The sequence below is a fragment of the Diaphorina citri genome, unplaced genomic scaffold, assembly GCF_000475195.1.
Source record: "Diaphorina citri unplaced genomic scaffold, Diaci psyllid genome assembly version 1.1 scaffold2318, whole genome shotgun sequence".
NCBI classification, from domain to species: domain Eukaryota; kingdom Metazoa; phylum Arthropoda; class Insecta; order Hemiptera; family Psyllidae; genus Diaphorina; species Diaphorina citri.
Genome location: NW_007379742.1, coordinates 13,622 through 25,548, shown reverse-complemented (window position 1 = coordinate 25,548; position 11,927 = coordinate 13,622). Strand labels below are relative to the sequence as shown.

General features: G+C 39.3%; 2 protein-coding genes across 2 annotated transcripts in view; one reads left to right on the top strand and one right to left on the bottom strand.

The window, feature by feature from the left end:
- The window catches only part of LOC113471340 (tektin-1-like), a 9,053-nt gene extending 1,775 nt beyond the window's left edge, over window positions 1-7,278 (bottom strand). Inside the window, exons 1-6 of the mRNA XM_026830430.1 lie at window positions 7,177-7,278; window positions 5,297-5,649; window positions 4,669-4,941; window positions 4,065-4,287; window positions 2,717-2,853; window positions 1,384-1,465 (exon numbers count right to left, since the gene is read on the bottom strand). Coding sequence (XP_026686231.1) covers window positions 1,384-1,465; window positions 2,717-2,853; window positions 4,065-4,287; window positions 4,669-4,941; window positions 5,297-5,649; window positions 7,177-7,200 — 1,092 coding nt within the window. The 5' untranslated portion in view covers window positions 7,201-7,278. The remainder of the gene's footprint in view (window positions 1-1,383; window positions 1,466-2,716; window positions 2,854-4,064; window positions 4,288-4,668; window positions 4,942-5,296; window positions 5,650-7,176) is intronic.
- Window positions 7,279-7,603: 325 nt separating this feature from the next.
- Window positions 7,604-11,927, top strand: part of LOC103518703 (G-protein coupled receptor 143-like) — a 12,868-nt gene continuing 8,544 nt past the window's right edge. The window contains exons 1-2 of the mRNA XM_026830429.1: window positions 7,604-8,196; window positions 9,625-9,736. Coding sequence (XP_026686230.1) covers window positions 8,047-8,196; window positions 9,625-9,736 — 262 coding nt within the window. The 5' untranslated portion in view covers window positions 7,604-8,046. The remainder of the gene's footprint in view (window positions 8,197-9,624; window positions 9,737-11,927) is intronic.

Genomic DNA, 11,927 nt, shown 5'->3' with positions numbered 1-11,927 from the left:
TTTTTTTTGTAAATTTGGGGTTTTTTTTTTTTTTTTTTTTTTTTTTTTTTTTTTTTTTCACATTTTCTCACACAAAATAATGAGCTCTGATCTTGAAATTTGTCGCGACGACCTATGAACTCAAAGCGAGAAAGTTTTGGATAACACTTCAGTCGATCATTTAAGACCGGTTTTAGCGTTACCTATGTTAAGCTACGCCGAGCAAGGCCAATAAATGGATGGGTGACTTGAACCTTATATTGGGAATAAAGGGAGAACGGGCTCTAGTCTTGATTTTAAATCATTACATGAAAGTAAAATCGAAAAATCAAATCAAGAATAATAATAAACTGAATACCTATTAAACAAATTAGGTAGGTACATAGGTACTGATTTTCTCTAATCACGATCGAATAAACTACGGCCTAAAAAATTCCCGGAGGGACGGGCCCAGCTTGTTTTAAATGTAACAATGTTGTCTGAGAAGTATGCTGTGTCGTTTTGGCAACCCAGACTTTGGGCAGTCCGTCAATTTTATTGATTGTTTCTCTCTTGATTAATACCACTTACCTAACCAGTTCAATCCCAGGTCGGTCTGATCTGTTGCCCAGTCTACTATGGGCTAACATCATAGGGCCCCTTTTATCCTGGATGGCTTTGTCTAGATCTGAGATTGTGTTGGTGAGATCAATAATGGAGCGGAGTGTCTGAAACCAAACCGATATATTATGACCAGTCTAGTCAGTGGAGGGTAGCGAACGAGCTAGAGATTTCAATCCCGAACTATGTACCTATTTCTTTCCCTTATTCTTTCCCGAACTTATTCTTTAACCCATCAAATATACGAGACCTTGTTTAGACTGCTGGGGTAAAGGGACTTTTCAGTCCTATTCGGGCAGGATAAACAAGGTATATTCTATTCTATTCTATTTTGACCATCCCGAGATTAAAGTAGATACCTACTTGAAATATGTAATGTTGGGGTGGAAAAGGGGAAAACTCTACGAGATATTTTGTTCACAACTTTCTACTTTTTCCCATTTAAACCTGTAGTACGTACGTACGTACAGACCATGGGCTCGTACGTACGTACGTTACGTACGTACGTACGTTACGTACGTACGTACGTTACGTACAGACCATGGGCTAAAAATCACTTTTTTGACATCAGGGGATCCCAAAACGGATATTTCCAACCATTTCCCGATTTTGAAAATTTGGACCGATTGCAATACTTTCATTACTAGTATAGCTCCGCTATACTGTAGTAATAGAAAGTAAAAAACCGTTTGGTTTGCAAGTTATCGCGAAACCTTCAATCAATAAATTCCTTTAATAAATACCTAATACAATTTTATTATGATGTAGCAAGACAAGACAGGCAAGGTATAAAATTAACGTTACCTCAGCTAACAGTGATTGCAAGTGTAAGGTATAGGTTTGCAGATGATCTATTTCCAACTCTAGCCTTGCATCCACTTCATCCCTGAAACATTTAACAGAAGAAGAAACAAAAAACATCTATTAAACATTTAACAGAAGAAGAAAAAACATTTACCTATTGAACATTTAACAAGACAAAAAACATTTTTTAAACTATTTGTGCGAACGCCGTGAATCTTATTAGACTATGCAAAACGCAAAGTATTTAAAATTTCTGGAGAATAGTGGAGATGTCACAAACACGAACATTTTGCCCATCCAAACAAGAGGAAATTTTGAATCTTATTAGACTATGCAAAACGCAAAGTATTTAAAATTTCTGGAGAATAGTGGAGATGTCACAAACACGAACATTTTGCCCATCAAAACAAGAGAAAAAAATATTCGTGTGAACGCCGTATATTATATCTTGACTATGCAACATGCAAAGCATTGTGAATAATTATTGGAGAATGGAGATGTCACAAAAACATTGCCTCCATCAATAAATTTACCTGATTCATTTTTATATCTTGACTATGCAACATGCAAAGCATTGTGAATAATTGGAGAATGGAGATGTCACAAAAACATTGCCTCCATCAATAAATTTACCTGTGTCATTTTAATTTACTGCAATTGTGTCTTGTTTTATCAATTTCCTCATTTTAAATGTAACAATGTTGTCTGAGAAGTAAGCTGTGTCTTTTTGGCAAACCAAACTTTGGGCAGTCCGTCAATATACATTATTTTATTGATTGTTTCTCTCTTGATTCCTCCCTCCTCCTTCTTCTTCTTCTCTCTCTCTTCCTCCCTCCCTTCTTCTCTTTCTCTCTCTATCTCTCGCTCTTTCTCTTCCTCCCTTCTTTCTTCTCTTTCTCTCTCTCTCTCGCTCTCTCTCTCTTCCTCCCTTCTTTCTTCTCTTTCTCTCTCTCTCTGCCCTCTCTATCTCTATCTCACTCTGCCCTCTCTCTCTCTCTTTCTTCCTCCCTCTTTCTCTGCCCTCTCTTTTTTCTCTCTCCTCCTCCCTCTCGCTCTCTCTTTCTTTCTCTTTTGCTCTCCCTCTCTCTATATATTATATATGCATGCTCTTCTCTCTTCTTCTCTTTCTCTCGCTCTACCCCTCTCTCTATATAATTATGTTCTTCTCCTCAGTCTCTTAACACCAGCAAGGGTGGATTAGATAGATACCTACTATGGTTAAGTTATCTAGGGCCTAGGTTAAGCAATCATGACGTTGTACTCATACTGTTTTGTATATCATGTAGAATAAAAATTATAATAAATAACAAATAAATAAATTAATACCACTTACCTAACCAGTTCAATCCCAGGTCGGTCTGATCTGTTGCCCAGTCTACTATGGGCTAACATCATAGGGCCCCGTTTATCCTGGATGGCTTTGTCTAGATCTGAGATTGTGTTGGTGAGATCAATAATGGAGCGGAGTGTCTGAAACCAAACCGATATATAATATGACCAGTCTAGTTAGTGGAGGGTACCTAACGAGCTAGAGATTTCAATCCCGAACTAGTTCCCACTTCTTACACTATTTCATTTTGTATTTTCTTACTTTTTATTTTTATTATTATCTTACTCTCTTTTCTGTTGTATTTTTTTTTAATTTAAGCAAGGTTTTATTTATAAAAAAAATACACCTATTTTGTACCAAATAGGTACATAAGACCTTGTTTAGACTGCGGGAGTAAAGGGACTTTTCAGTCTCATTCTGGCAGGATAAACAGGGTATATTCTATCTATTCTATTTCTTTCCCTTATTCTTTCCCGAACTTATTCTTTAACCCATCAAATATACGAGACCTTGTTTATACTGACTATTTCCAAAATCGACCGCCTACGGCGGCCAATTTTTGACCAAAAATTTCCTATCTTAAAATACTCCCCGTGTGATAAGGAATCATAATAAAGTATTAAAAAAAAAATTAATTATTTTTATTTTCGAAGTTCGAAGCAACATTGACTTTGGTTGATATCTGGATGAGTGACTGTCCGATTTTTACCAAATGGCAAATTGTTACAGTCGCATAATGTAAATAATGTTAATGGCATGAGAAAAACACGAGAGGGTGTGTGTGTTGATTTTTTTTCAGTCTCGGAGCGCCACTACAGTCCACGTCAACTGGGAAGTCCGATGGAAGCGCATGGAGGGGAACCGCAACTTCTCAACTGTAAGTCGGACAGTTCTAAAAGTTTCACCATTCGATTCGGCGTGAAAAATCCCATGGGATCAACTATTCACATGCTTACTTGTTAATCAACGAGCTATTTTTTGACGATTTTTTGACAAAGGTCATCGGACTTCCCAGTTGAAGTGGACTGTATGTATAAAGGTTTTAAGACCCAGCGGTGAAATTGTAGTAATTGTACCAGTTGATAGCACGGTTGGTCCAGTGGTAACACGCTTGCTTGCCATGCAGAAGGTCGCGGGTTCGAATCCCACCATCGGCAAAAATTTGCACTCGTTTTTCGATTGAAAATCGAACGGGTGACTCTCTGGTGATCTTGTATTGACCCAGCACCTAAATGGGAAGTTTTGTGCCTCTTATCGCCAATCTGATGAGGGACATACTACGGGATGGGCATGCTACGACACAGACCACATGAGTCTAATGTAGCAGTTGTTTCATTGCTAGGATCCTCACCTCGCTATGTTGGTTCTCCAGTTTCACCTTAGCTGCCTGATACTCCTCAATCTTCCTCGTCAAACTCTCATCCACCACCTCTCTCTGTCGGTCCAAATGTTCCACCGTCTGTTTGAGTAGCAAATCCACCAGGGCGCGGTACTGTCGACAGGTGTAGAGTTCGCGGTTCGAGTCCCGGAGCGTGGCCTTGGTTACTTGGGTGTTCTCTTCGTGAGAGAACTTCCTGTGGGAAGTGGGGGAAGTTGGATTGAAACCTCTTGGAATAAGGCATCTGATCGGGTAAGGAATTTCAGTTAATAGCCTCCGTGGCTGAGTGGGCATTACACTAGACTTGCACGCCGGAGGTCCCGAGTTCGATTCCCGGCGGGGTCGACATTTTTTCGGCTCGATTAGAGTAGCCTCACGAGGCAGAGTGCACCCCGAACTCCAAGCACAGTTCGGAGTGTACTCAGCCTCGTGAGGACAACAGAGTAGCTACTTTAATCGAGTAGCGATCAGTGGCGGCATTACCAGTGTAAATTGATGATACGAGTAGATGAAAATGGATAGTAAAAGAGGCACAAGGGACAATGGTCCATGGTCTCCGTTGTGGACACACCCTTACCTTGTGTCAATGGGTAACTTCCGCGCATCAAGCGACAAAAGCAAACTCTCCTGCTTCAGCTGCGCATTGGTCTCATCCAGCGTCACACTCACGTCTTTATCGCGCAGGTCATTGTTCAGTACGAACACTAGTCGTTTGAGGCGACGCATGTGTTCGCTCGCTTGCTGCTGAAGGCGAACCATAAGGCAGATTATGTCGTCTAACAAGGCGCACTCTGTGGTTAGTTCTTGATCTACGCTGTCCCGGTAGAGGTCGACACATTGGCGGTTTTGTCTGGAGGAACAAGTTGGTAAAAACGGAAATCATTGACGGGTTTCTATCTGGATTTTATCCGTACTGAAAATCTGTTAGTGCCATGTCCAATTTCTCAATGATCCTAACATCCAATGTTTACCTACCATGTTGGCACAGATTTTGTCATTGTCTATTAATGTTATTTTTACATTTAGTTTCGATTTTATTTATTCAGAAAATTTTTCCCTGTTTTTTTTTTTTTTTTTACTTTCTATTTTTTATGTTTTACCCTGTTAAGTTTAGTTAGAAATTTTTTGCCCTGACTGTAATTCGAACATAGCACCTCCGCGTTGAGAGTCAGACCACTCGGCCACATAGGTGGGCCATCACTCACCTGATCTGCAGACACTTGCGTACGATCACAATCGCCTCTCTCTCAAGATAAGCGCAAAAATCGCTCGCTCGTTTCCGATACAACTCCAAACTAGCGATCTCGCTCTCCAGATTCGCTTTTACGTTTGAGATCTCACCGATGCGGAACCGGATGTCACCGATGTTCACCGCTAGAGCGTGCTCGGTGCTGGTGCGGTGTGACGCAACGGATGTTTCGTACGCATCGATGACTTTGGCAACGTCTAGTAGGAGAGATTGACATTGTTTGGTGCGGGTTTGGGTGCGGGTGTAGATGGCGGAGCTAAATTGAAGCCAGTCGCGGTTTTTGGCGTCGATTGAGATCATGTTTGTTGGCTGTTAATTGACGGGTTTTGTTTTTATTATTACAGGTTAAGAAGAAGATTATTATAGGTATTTAATTATTTATGTAATGAATTAGGTATTATTATGCATGTAGGTGTATATTTATTTGCTAGATACCTACCTATATCTACCTATTTAATAACATTAAAAAAAAAGAAAAAAAAAAAATGCGAACCTTTGTCCCACCCCACCATACGCACTACGCACTTAATTCTAGAAGAAACTTGATCTCAGTGATGAACTTTCGTCCTACAAAATTGTAAACTAAAAAAGTGTTCGATTTCGGCTGGCTGGCTTTCTCCTATTCTGTCCTCTTGGAACCGAGAACTTTTTAGAACAACAGTTACAAGACGTCTAGCAACCATCGACCACGATGACGCTACATGATGATGATGATGATGAAATTTAAATGCTTTCTTAATTAAACCAATAGCAGGATGTAGGTAGTAAAAATTGCGCTTTTAATTTAAAGATTATTACTTCAACTCCAATGTAAGTAGGTAACATCGGGGCAAAATTACGCATTAATTTTTCTATGGTTTTCCCTATGTAAAAAATAAAAAAAATTGTATTGATTTGATTCTTCGAGTTATTTTATCTCAAAATTGTTTGATTTTACTTCAAAATCTTGAAAAATCTTCGTTTTTTTCATCATTTTCTACTTGAAGGTTTTCTCCATTTACTAATACATACAATGTGGGGTAAAGGTACGCAGTGCGTACTTTTGCCGCATTTGCTGGGGCAGAGGTGCGCATTTGACTTTTTTTACTTTTTGATCAATATTTCAATTTTGAACAACTTTTTTTCAGTCAAATCAAATATCAATTTGAAGAAAACTAAATTATCTTTAAGATGGTTTTGTTTTTCAGTTCGTAAGTCAAACGAGAAAAAATACAAAAATCACATTAAAAAAAAATTTAAGATGGTTTTGTTTTTCAGTTCGTAAATCAAACGAGAAAAAAAACACCAAAACCAAATAAAAAAAAAAAAAAAAAATGTGAACCTTTGTCCCACCCTACCATACGCACTACGCACTTAATTCTGGAAGAAACTTGATCTCAGTGATGAACTTTCGTCCTACAAAATTGTAAACTAAAAAAGTGTTCGATTCCGGCTGGCTGACCGGCTGGCTGGCTTTCTCCTATCCTGTCCTGTTTAATGGTTTGAAATCTTCTGGAGAGCAGAGTTTAAGAGGGGGGAGAGAAGCGGAGGGATTGCGCGCAGCTCTGTCAACAGCCTCGTTTCTAGGGATGTAAATGAGTTGCAAATATATCGATAAATCGATATATCGATATATCGGCCCCTCAAATATATCGATATCGATATATCGGGGGAAATATATCGATATATCGTCGATATATCGATATATTTAACAATGTTTCTTGTTTTGGGGGTTACAAGATTATTTACACTGAGTTTGACAATCACACAAACTCTCACAGGGCAGGGTGACAACAACAAAATTTGTTCAATACCGTTGCATGGTAACAGAAAGCGATAAACAGGGGGAATAGATACCTTGGGGGAGGTTTGAACGGTCATCGACCTCGCAGCACACTAAGGAGACCCGGGATCGACAGACAAAATGACAGTACAGAAATTTTCTTTTCGATTAGGTATAGGTACGCACTTTTTATTGCGAGAACCTAACAACAGCTACCACTACCTATTGTATTAAATTTTTTGGAGCAAGCAATGGGCACCTCTCTCCCTGGTTAAAAACTATTTGAGAAAGCAACAAAACACGTGGTCCATTGATCTCAGCGCTATTAATTTGCTTCAGCGGAGAAATCCTACACTACAAACTCCGGTGTGCTCTAGAGCAGTTCAAGTTTTTTCCGCTAAGGAGCTGCGCTGCTGTAGCTTACTTCCCCTTTTCCCCTTCTTGAGAGCGAAAATTTGAATTTTTGTTTATTTTATTTCTTAAAATCCGGTTATGTAACCACCTATGTTCTGTGTTGAAATTAATTTTAATTATTTAATCGTTCTGATTATCTGATAATCTGATTTAATTATTTTAATTTATCGTAATGTAACTTTTATGTGTCCTTTATTTAAAAGATTATTTAAGAGTTTTCTTTTCTAAACACAGCCGACAGTCGCGAGTCGTTTTTTTTCCTGTTGTTTCTTAGCTTTCATTTTTTGCAAAGTCTCCACTCAAAGGCAGGCACTCTTTTCACAGCCCTTGGTTCTTGTACTTCTTGTTTTCTCTGTCATTTCGCTTTCTATTTTTATATTGAACAATTCAAGTGTTTCAATACTTCTAAGTACCTACCTATGTGTTTTTCGTGATTGTTAATTCAAGCACAACAACTCCTTTATTCTGGAGTTTCTGGTGCTAGTACAAGCTGCCTACTCAGTTCAGGTGGCTAGACATTTCCAGCAACCATGGCAGATCCATCGATTCAAGCTTTCTGTTGCCATGATCCGGACTCTAAAATTTCCTCGGTGAAGTTGATGTCCGAGTTCAACTCTTCCCAGTACAACACTGTGTGTTTGATATCGTCTATCATTGGAATATGCGGGGCTGTGTATCAGGTATGAAGGGTGCACTTTTTTTTTCTTACATAACTTTTAGTCCCTTTACTAGGAAGTCTTTTCTGTTGCCATGATCCGGACTCTAAAATTTCCTCGGTGAAGTTGATGTCCGAGTTCAACTCTTCCCAGTACAACACTGTGTGTTTGGTATCGTCTATTATTGGAATATGCGGAGCTGTGTATCAGGTATGAAGGGTGCACTTTTTTTTTGTTACATAATTTTAGTCCCTTTACTAGGATAAGTCTGCCTGGGGGACTGTATTTTTTTTTTTTTTTTTTACCAGCAGTAAATTTATTAATGCCAGTAAATTTATTAATCTGTAATACTGTGTAGGTACTTTTCTAAGTTTCCCTGGGGGACTTTAGGGAGGATACTAGCCTGAAATTCTCCTTGCTATAGAAACAGCCAACAAAGGTTGAGTGCAAGGGGCATCTTCATAAGAAAATTGTAGCTTAAAAAAATAAAATCCCAATACAAAGTGTTTTTTTTTATGTAACAGGGGCCCCTAATCCCAATTCAAAGTGTTTTTTTATGTAACACGGGTCTAGGGGGTAAAAGCACCCAAGCACCTACCTACTACCTACACATGTTACATGACATCATCTTGTATAGAAATTATCTGAACAGGCCACAGAGAGTACACAGTAGTGTAACCGTCTCTTATCTCTTGCTTATATTTACACAAGATAAGCTATGTCACATCCCGAGCACATGAACTGTAACGGCTATTGCATCTATTGTATTTTGTTTACAACTTTACATCATATTAAGGGTACTTGGGGTTAGAAATTGATTAGCAATGAAATTTAGGAAGTAAGGCTGCCCTCAATAGATAAGACAGACTCTGTTAGACAAACATCCTTTATTTTTATTTTTAACCCAACAGCAATGCATAACCTTTTGAGATGAATGAAGGTTTTTTTTTTTTTCGAGAGGGAGAGAGAGAGAAAGAGTGTTGTGAGTTAAGTATCTGAGTTTGTCTGGCAGGGGAACATTAAACAGGGAGTCAACCAGCTTAGTCTAGCTGGGGGACTTTAAAAAGGGGGTATACCAGCCTGAATTTCTCTTGCTAAAGAAGTAGCAAAGGTTGAGTGTGAAGGGCATCCACTCAGAAAATTTGTAGCCAAAACCAAATGTCAGCCCGAAGCAATCACCCTAGTTAGGACTGATTGAGAGGCTGATGAAAAACGCCAACCCCATCTGTACACAGGAAAGGGGGGGGGGAAAGATACAGAAGGAGAGTGGAGGAAGTTAAATCTGAGCACATGGCAGTGTGTCAGGCCAAGTTCCAGAGAGCATTTCAACTACTTACTAAACCATTACCATCTAGCAACCTATTTTTTAATTTTCTATTACTAAAGTAAAGCAAAGCTATACCTACTAGTAATGAGAAAGTATCACAATCAGTCCAAATTTTTCTCTTCCAGTTGCTTCCCAGAGAGCGGTTTCCTCCTGTACACAGATGGTATACGCTCACCACATCCAGAGGTCGGAAGATAATCATCTGGCTAGCTGTAGCTGATCTTCTAGCTGCGCTTGGTAAGTTAGACACCCTAATATTTTAGATCCTTTTCAAGGGGTTTGATAGAGAGAACTGTAACAAGGAAGCTCTCTAAGTCCCTTAGTTGATGAGAGAAAGAGGACGGGATAGGAGAAAGTTCAGGTGTTCTGAGAACGAACCTTATCTGCTGAGGATAAAGTTCAGCCTGGGCTGGAATTGAAAAAAAATTTTAACATAAAATAAAAAAAAAAAAAAAAAAAAAAAAAAAAAAAAAAAATCAGTAAAACATCAAAACTCTGTTCCGTGTTGATTTATGCCGGGCGTCTCTTCAAACTATTGACGTAGGTTTTTTTTTTTTTAAGAGGTTTGACAGAGGGAACTGTAACTGCTATGGTCTTATCGTCCCGAAATCGAAGAGAGAAGGAAGACAGGATAGGAGAAAGCCAGCCGTTCCGAGAACGAACATTATCTCATCAGGATAAAATCCGCCCGGGCGTGAATTGAACCCGCGGCCTAGGTAGACGGGCTACCAACTAAGCTAACTAGGCTGGCAAAGATAGGTATTTTACAGTAACTATTGAAATGGTTAAGTATTGGGGGTTTGAAAAATACCTGGCCTTATTACTTATTAGTCTTCTTACTTATACATGGGCACGAACAGTCCGTATTTATCTATAAAAAGCCTTGTTTATCTCATTCTATTTATAAAAGTACTGTGATCCAAGACCTGATTTTACCATTACAAAACGTAAAATGTGTTATTTACTTATACTGTTAGAACCAAGGTAGGTATTCCCATTACAAGAACTAAAAATAAGCACATGGGTATTGAATATCAAATTCATTCACCTTCTTAAATTACATACTTATTATATCTAAGTTCCTACTATCTTGCTCTGTGAACTTTCTGACTGAATGAATCAATTAGTATGGCATGGCTGCTTTATTGTTAGCGGTTGAAAAACAACAGAGCCTATCACATCATCACATCATTCTTTGAAAATCAATTTTGTTCTTCTTTTTTTTTTTGCAAATGAGGTAGGTAAAGTCTTATCGTCCCGAAATCGAAGAGGGAAGGAAGACAGGATAGGAAAAAGCCAGTCGTTGCGAGAACGAACATCGTTCGTTCAGGATAAAATCCGCCCCGGGTGGGAAGCAAACCTAGCGCTTACAAGGCAGACGCGCTACCAACTAAGCTAAGTAACTAGGCTGGGAAAATGAGATTTTTTACATGTTTGGTTGTTTGTTTCTTCCGCAAAATGTTGCGAGAACGAACATCGTTCGTTCAGGATAAAATCCGCCCCGGGTGGGAAGCAAACCTAGCGCTTACAAGGCAGACGCGCTACCAACCAAGGCTGGGAAAATGAGATTTTTTACATGTTTGGTTGTTTGTTTCTTCCGCAAAATAGTGGTTGGGCGGTATCGTTTTTAAGCTTGTTTCTCTTCGATTCCGTATCTGATATCACTACTTGCCTAGAAGTCATTGATACCCGGGTTCGAATCCCGTTGTAATTCAAGACACCCTTGTAGGCATTCACACACGCACCAAGCCACAACTAAAGAGGAAGGACATTTGATTACCTACTCAACCTCAGTGGTGTCGTGGTTAGCGCGGTCTGCTCTGGAGATTGGTGGTTCGATTTGTCATTCTGACCATTTTATTTTTCAATTTCAATTTCAATATTTGATAAACCCCGCCAGCCTAGTTAGCTTAGTTGGTAGTGCGTCTGCCTTGTAAGCGCTAGGCCGCGGGTTCCGACACCCTTGTAGGCATTCACACACGCACCAAGCCACAACTAAAGAGGAAGGATATTTGATTACCTACTCAACCTCAGTGGTGTCGTGGTTAGCGCGGTCTGATCTGGAGATTGGTGGTTCGATTTGTCATTCTGACCATTTTATTTTTCAATTTCAATTATTGATAAACCTTTATTTTTATTGTCTAGTTAGCTTAGTTGGTAGTGCGTCTGCCTTGTAAGCGCTAGGCCGCGGGTTCTAAGAACCACTTTGTACCTACATACACCTTATAAGTAACTAGCCGAAATCCGTCCCTTCGCTCCGGAATTCTGCTAGTAAATCCTTAAGGCATGGCCGTTCATGTCACTCATCCATTTAGTGGTCTTGCTCGGCGTAGTTTAACAAAAACGAACCCGAAAATAGCCTATAACCTTCACGGGAGTGCAAGCAATAAGTTGACAAAGTTTCATAGCAATCGGATGAGCGGTTTGG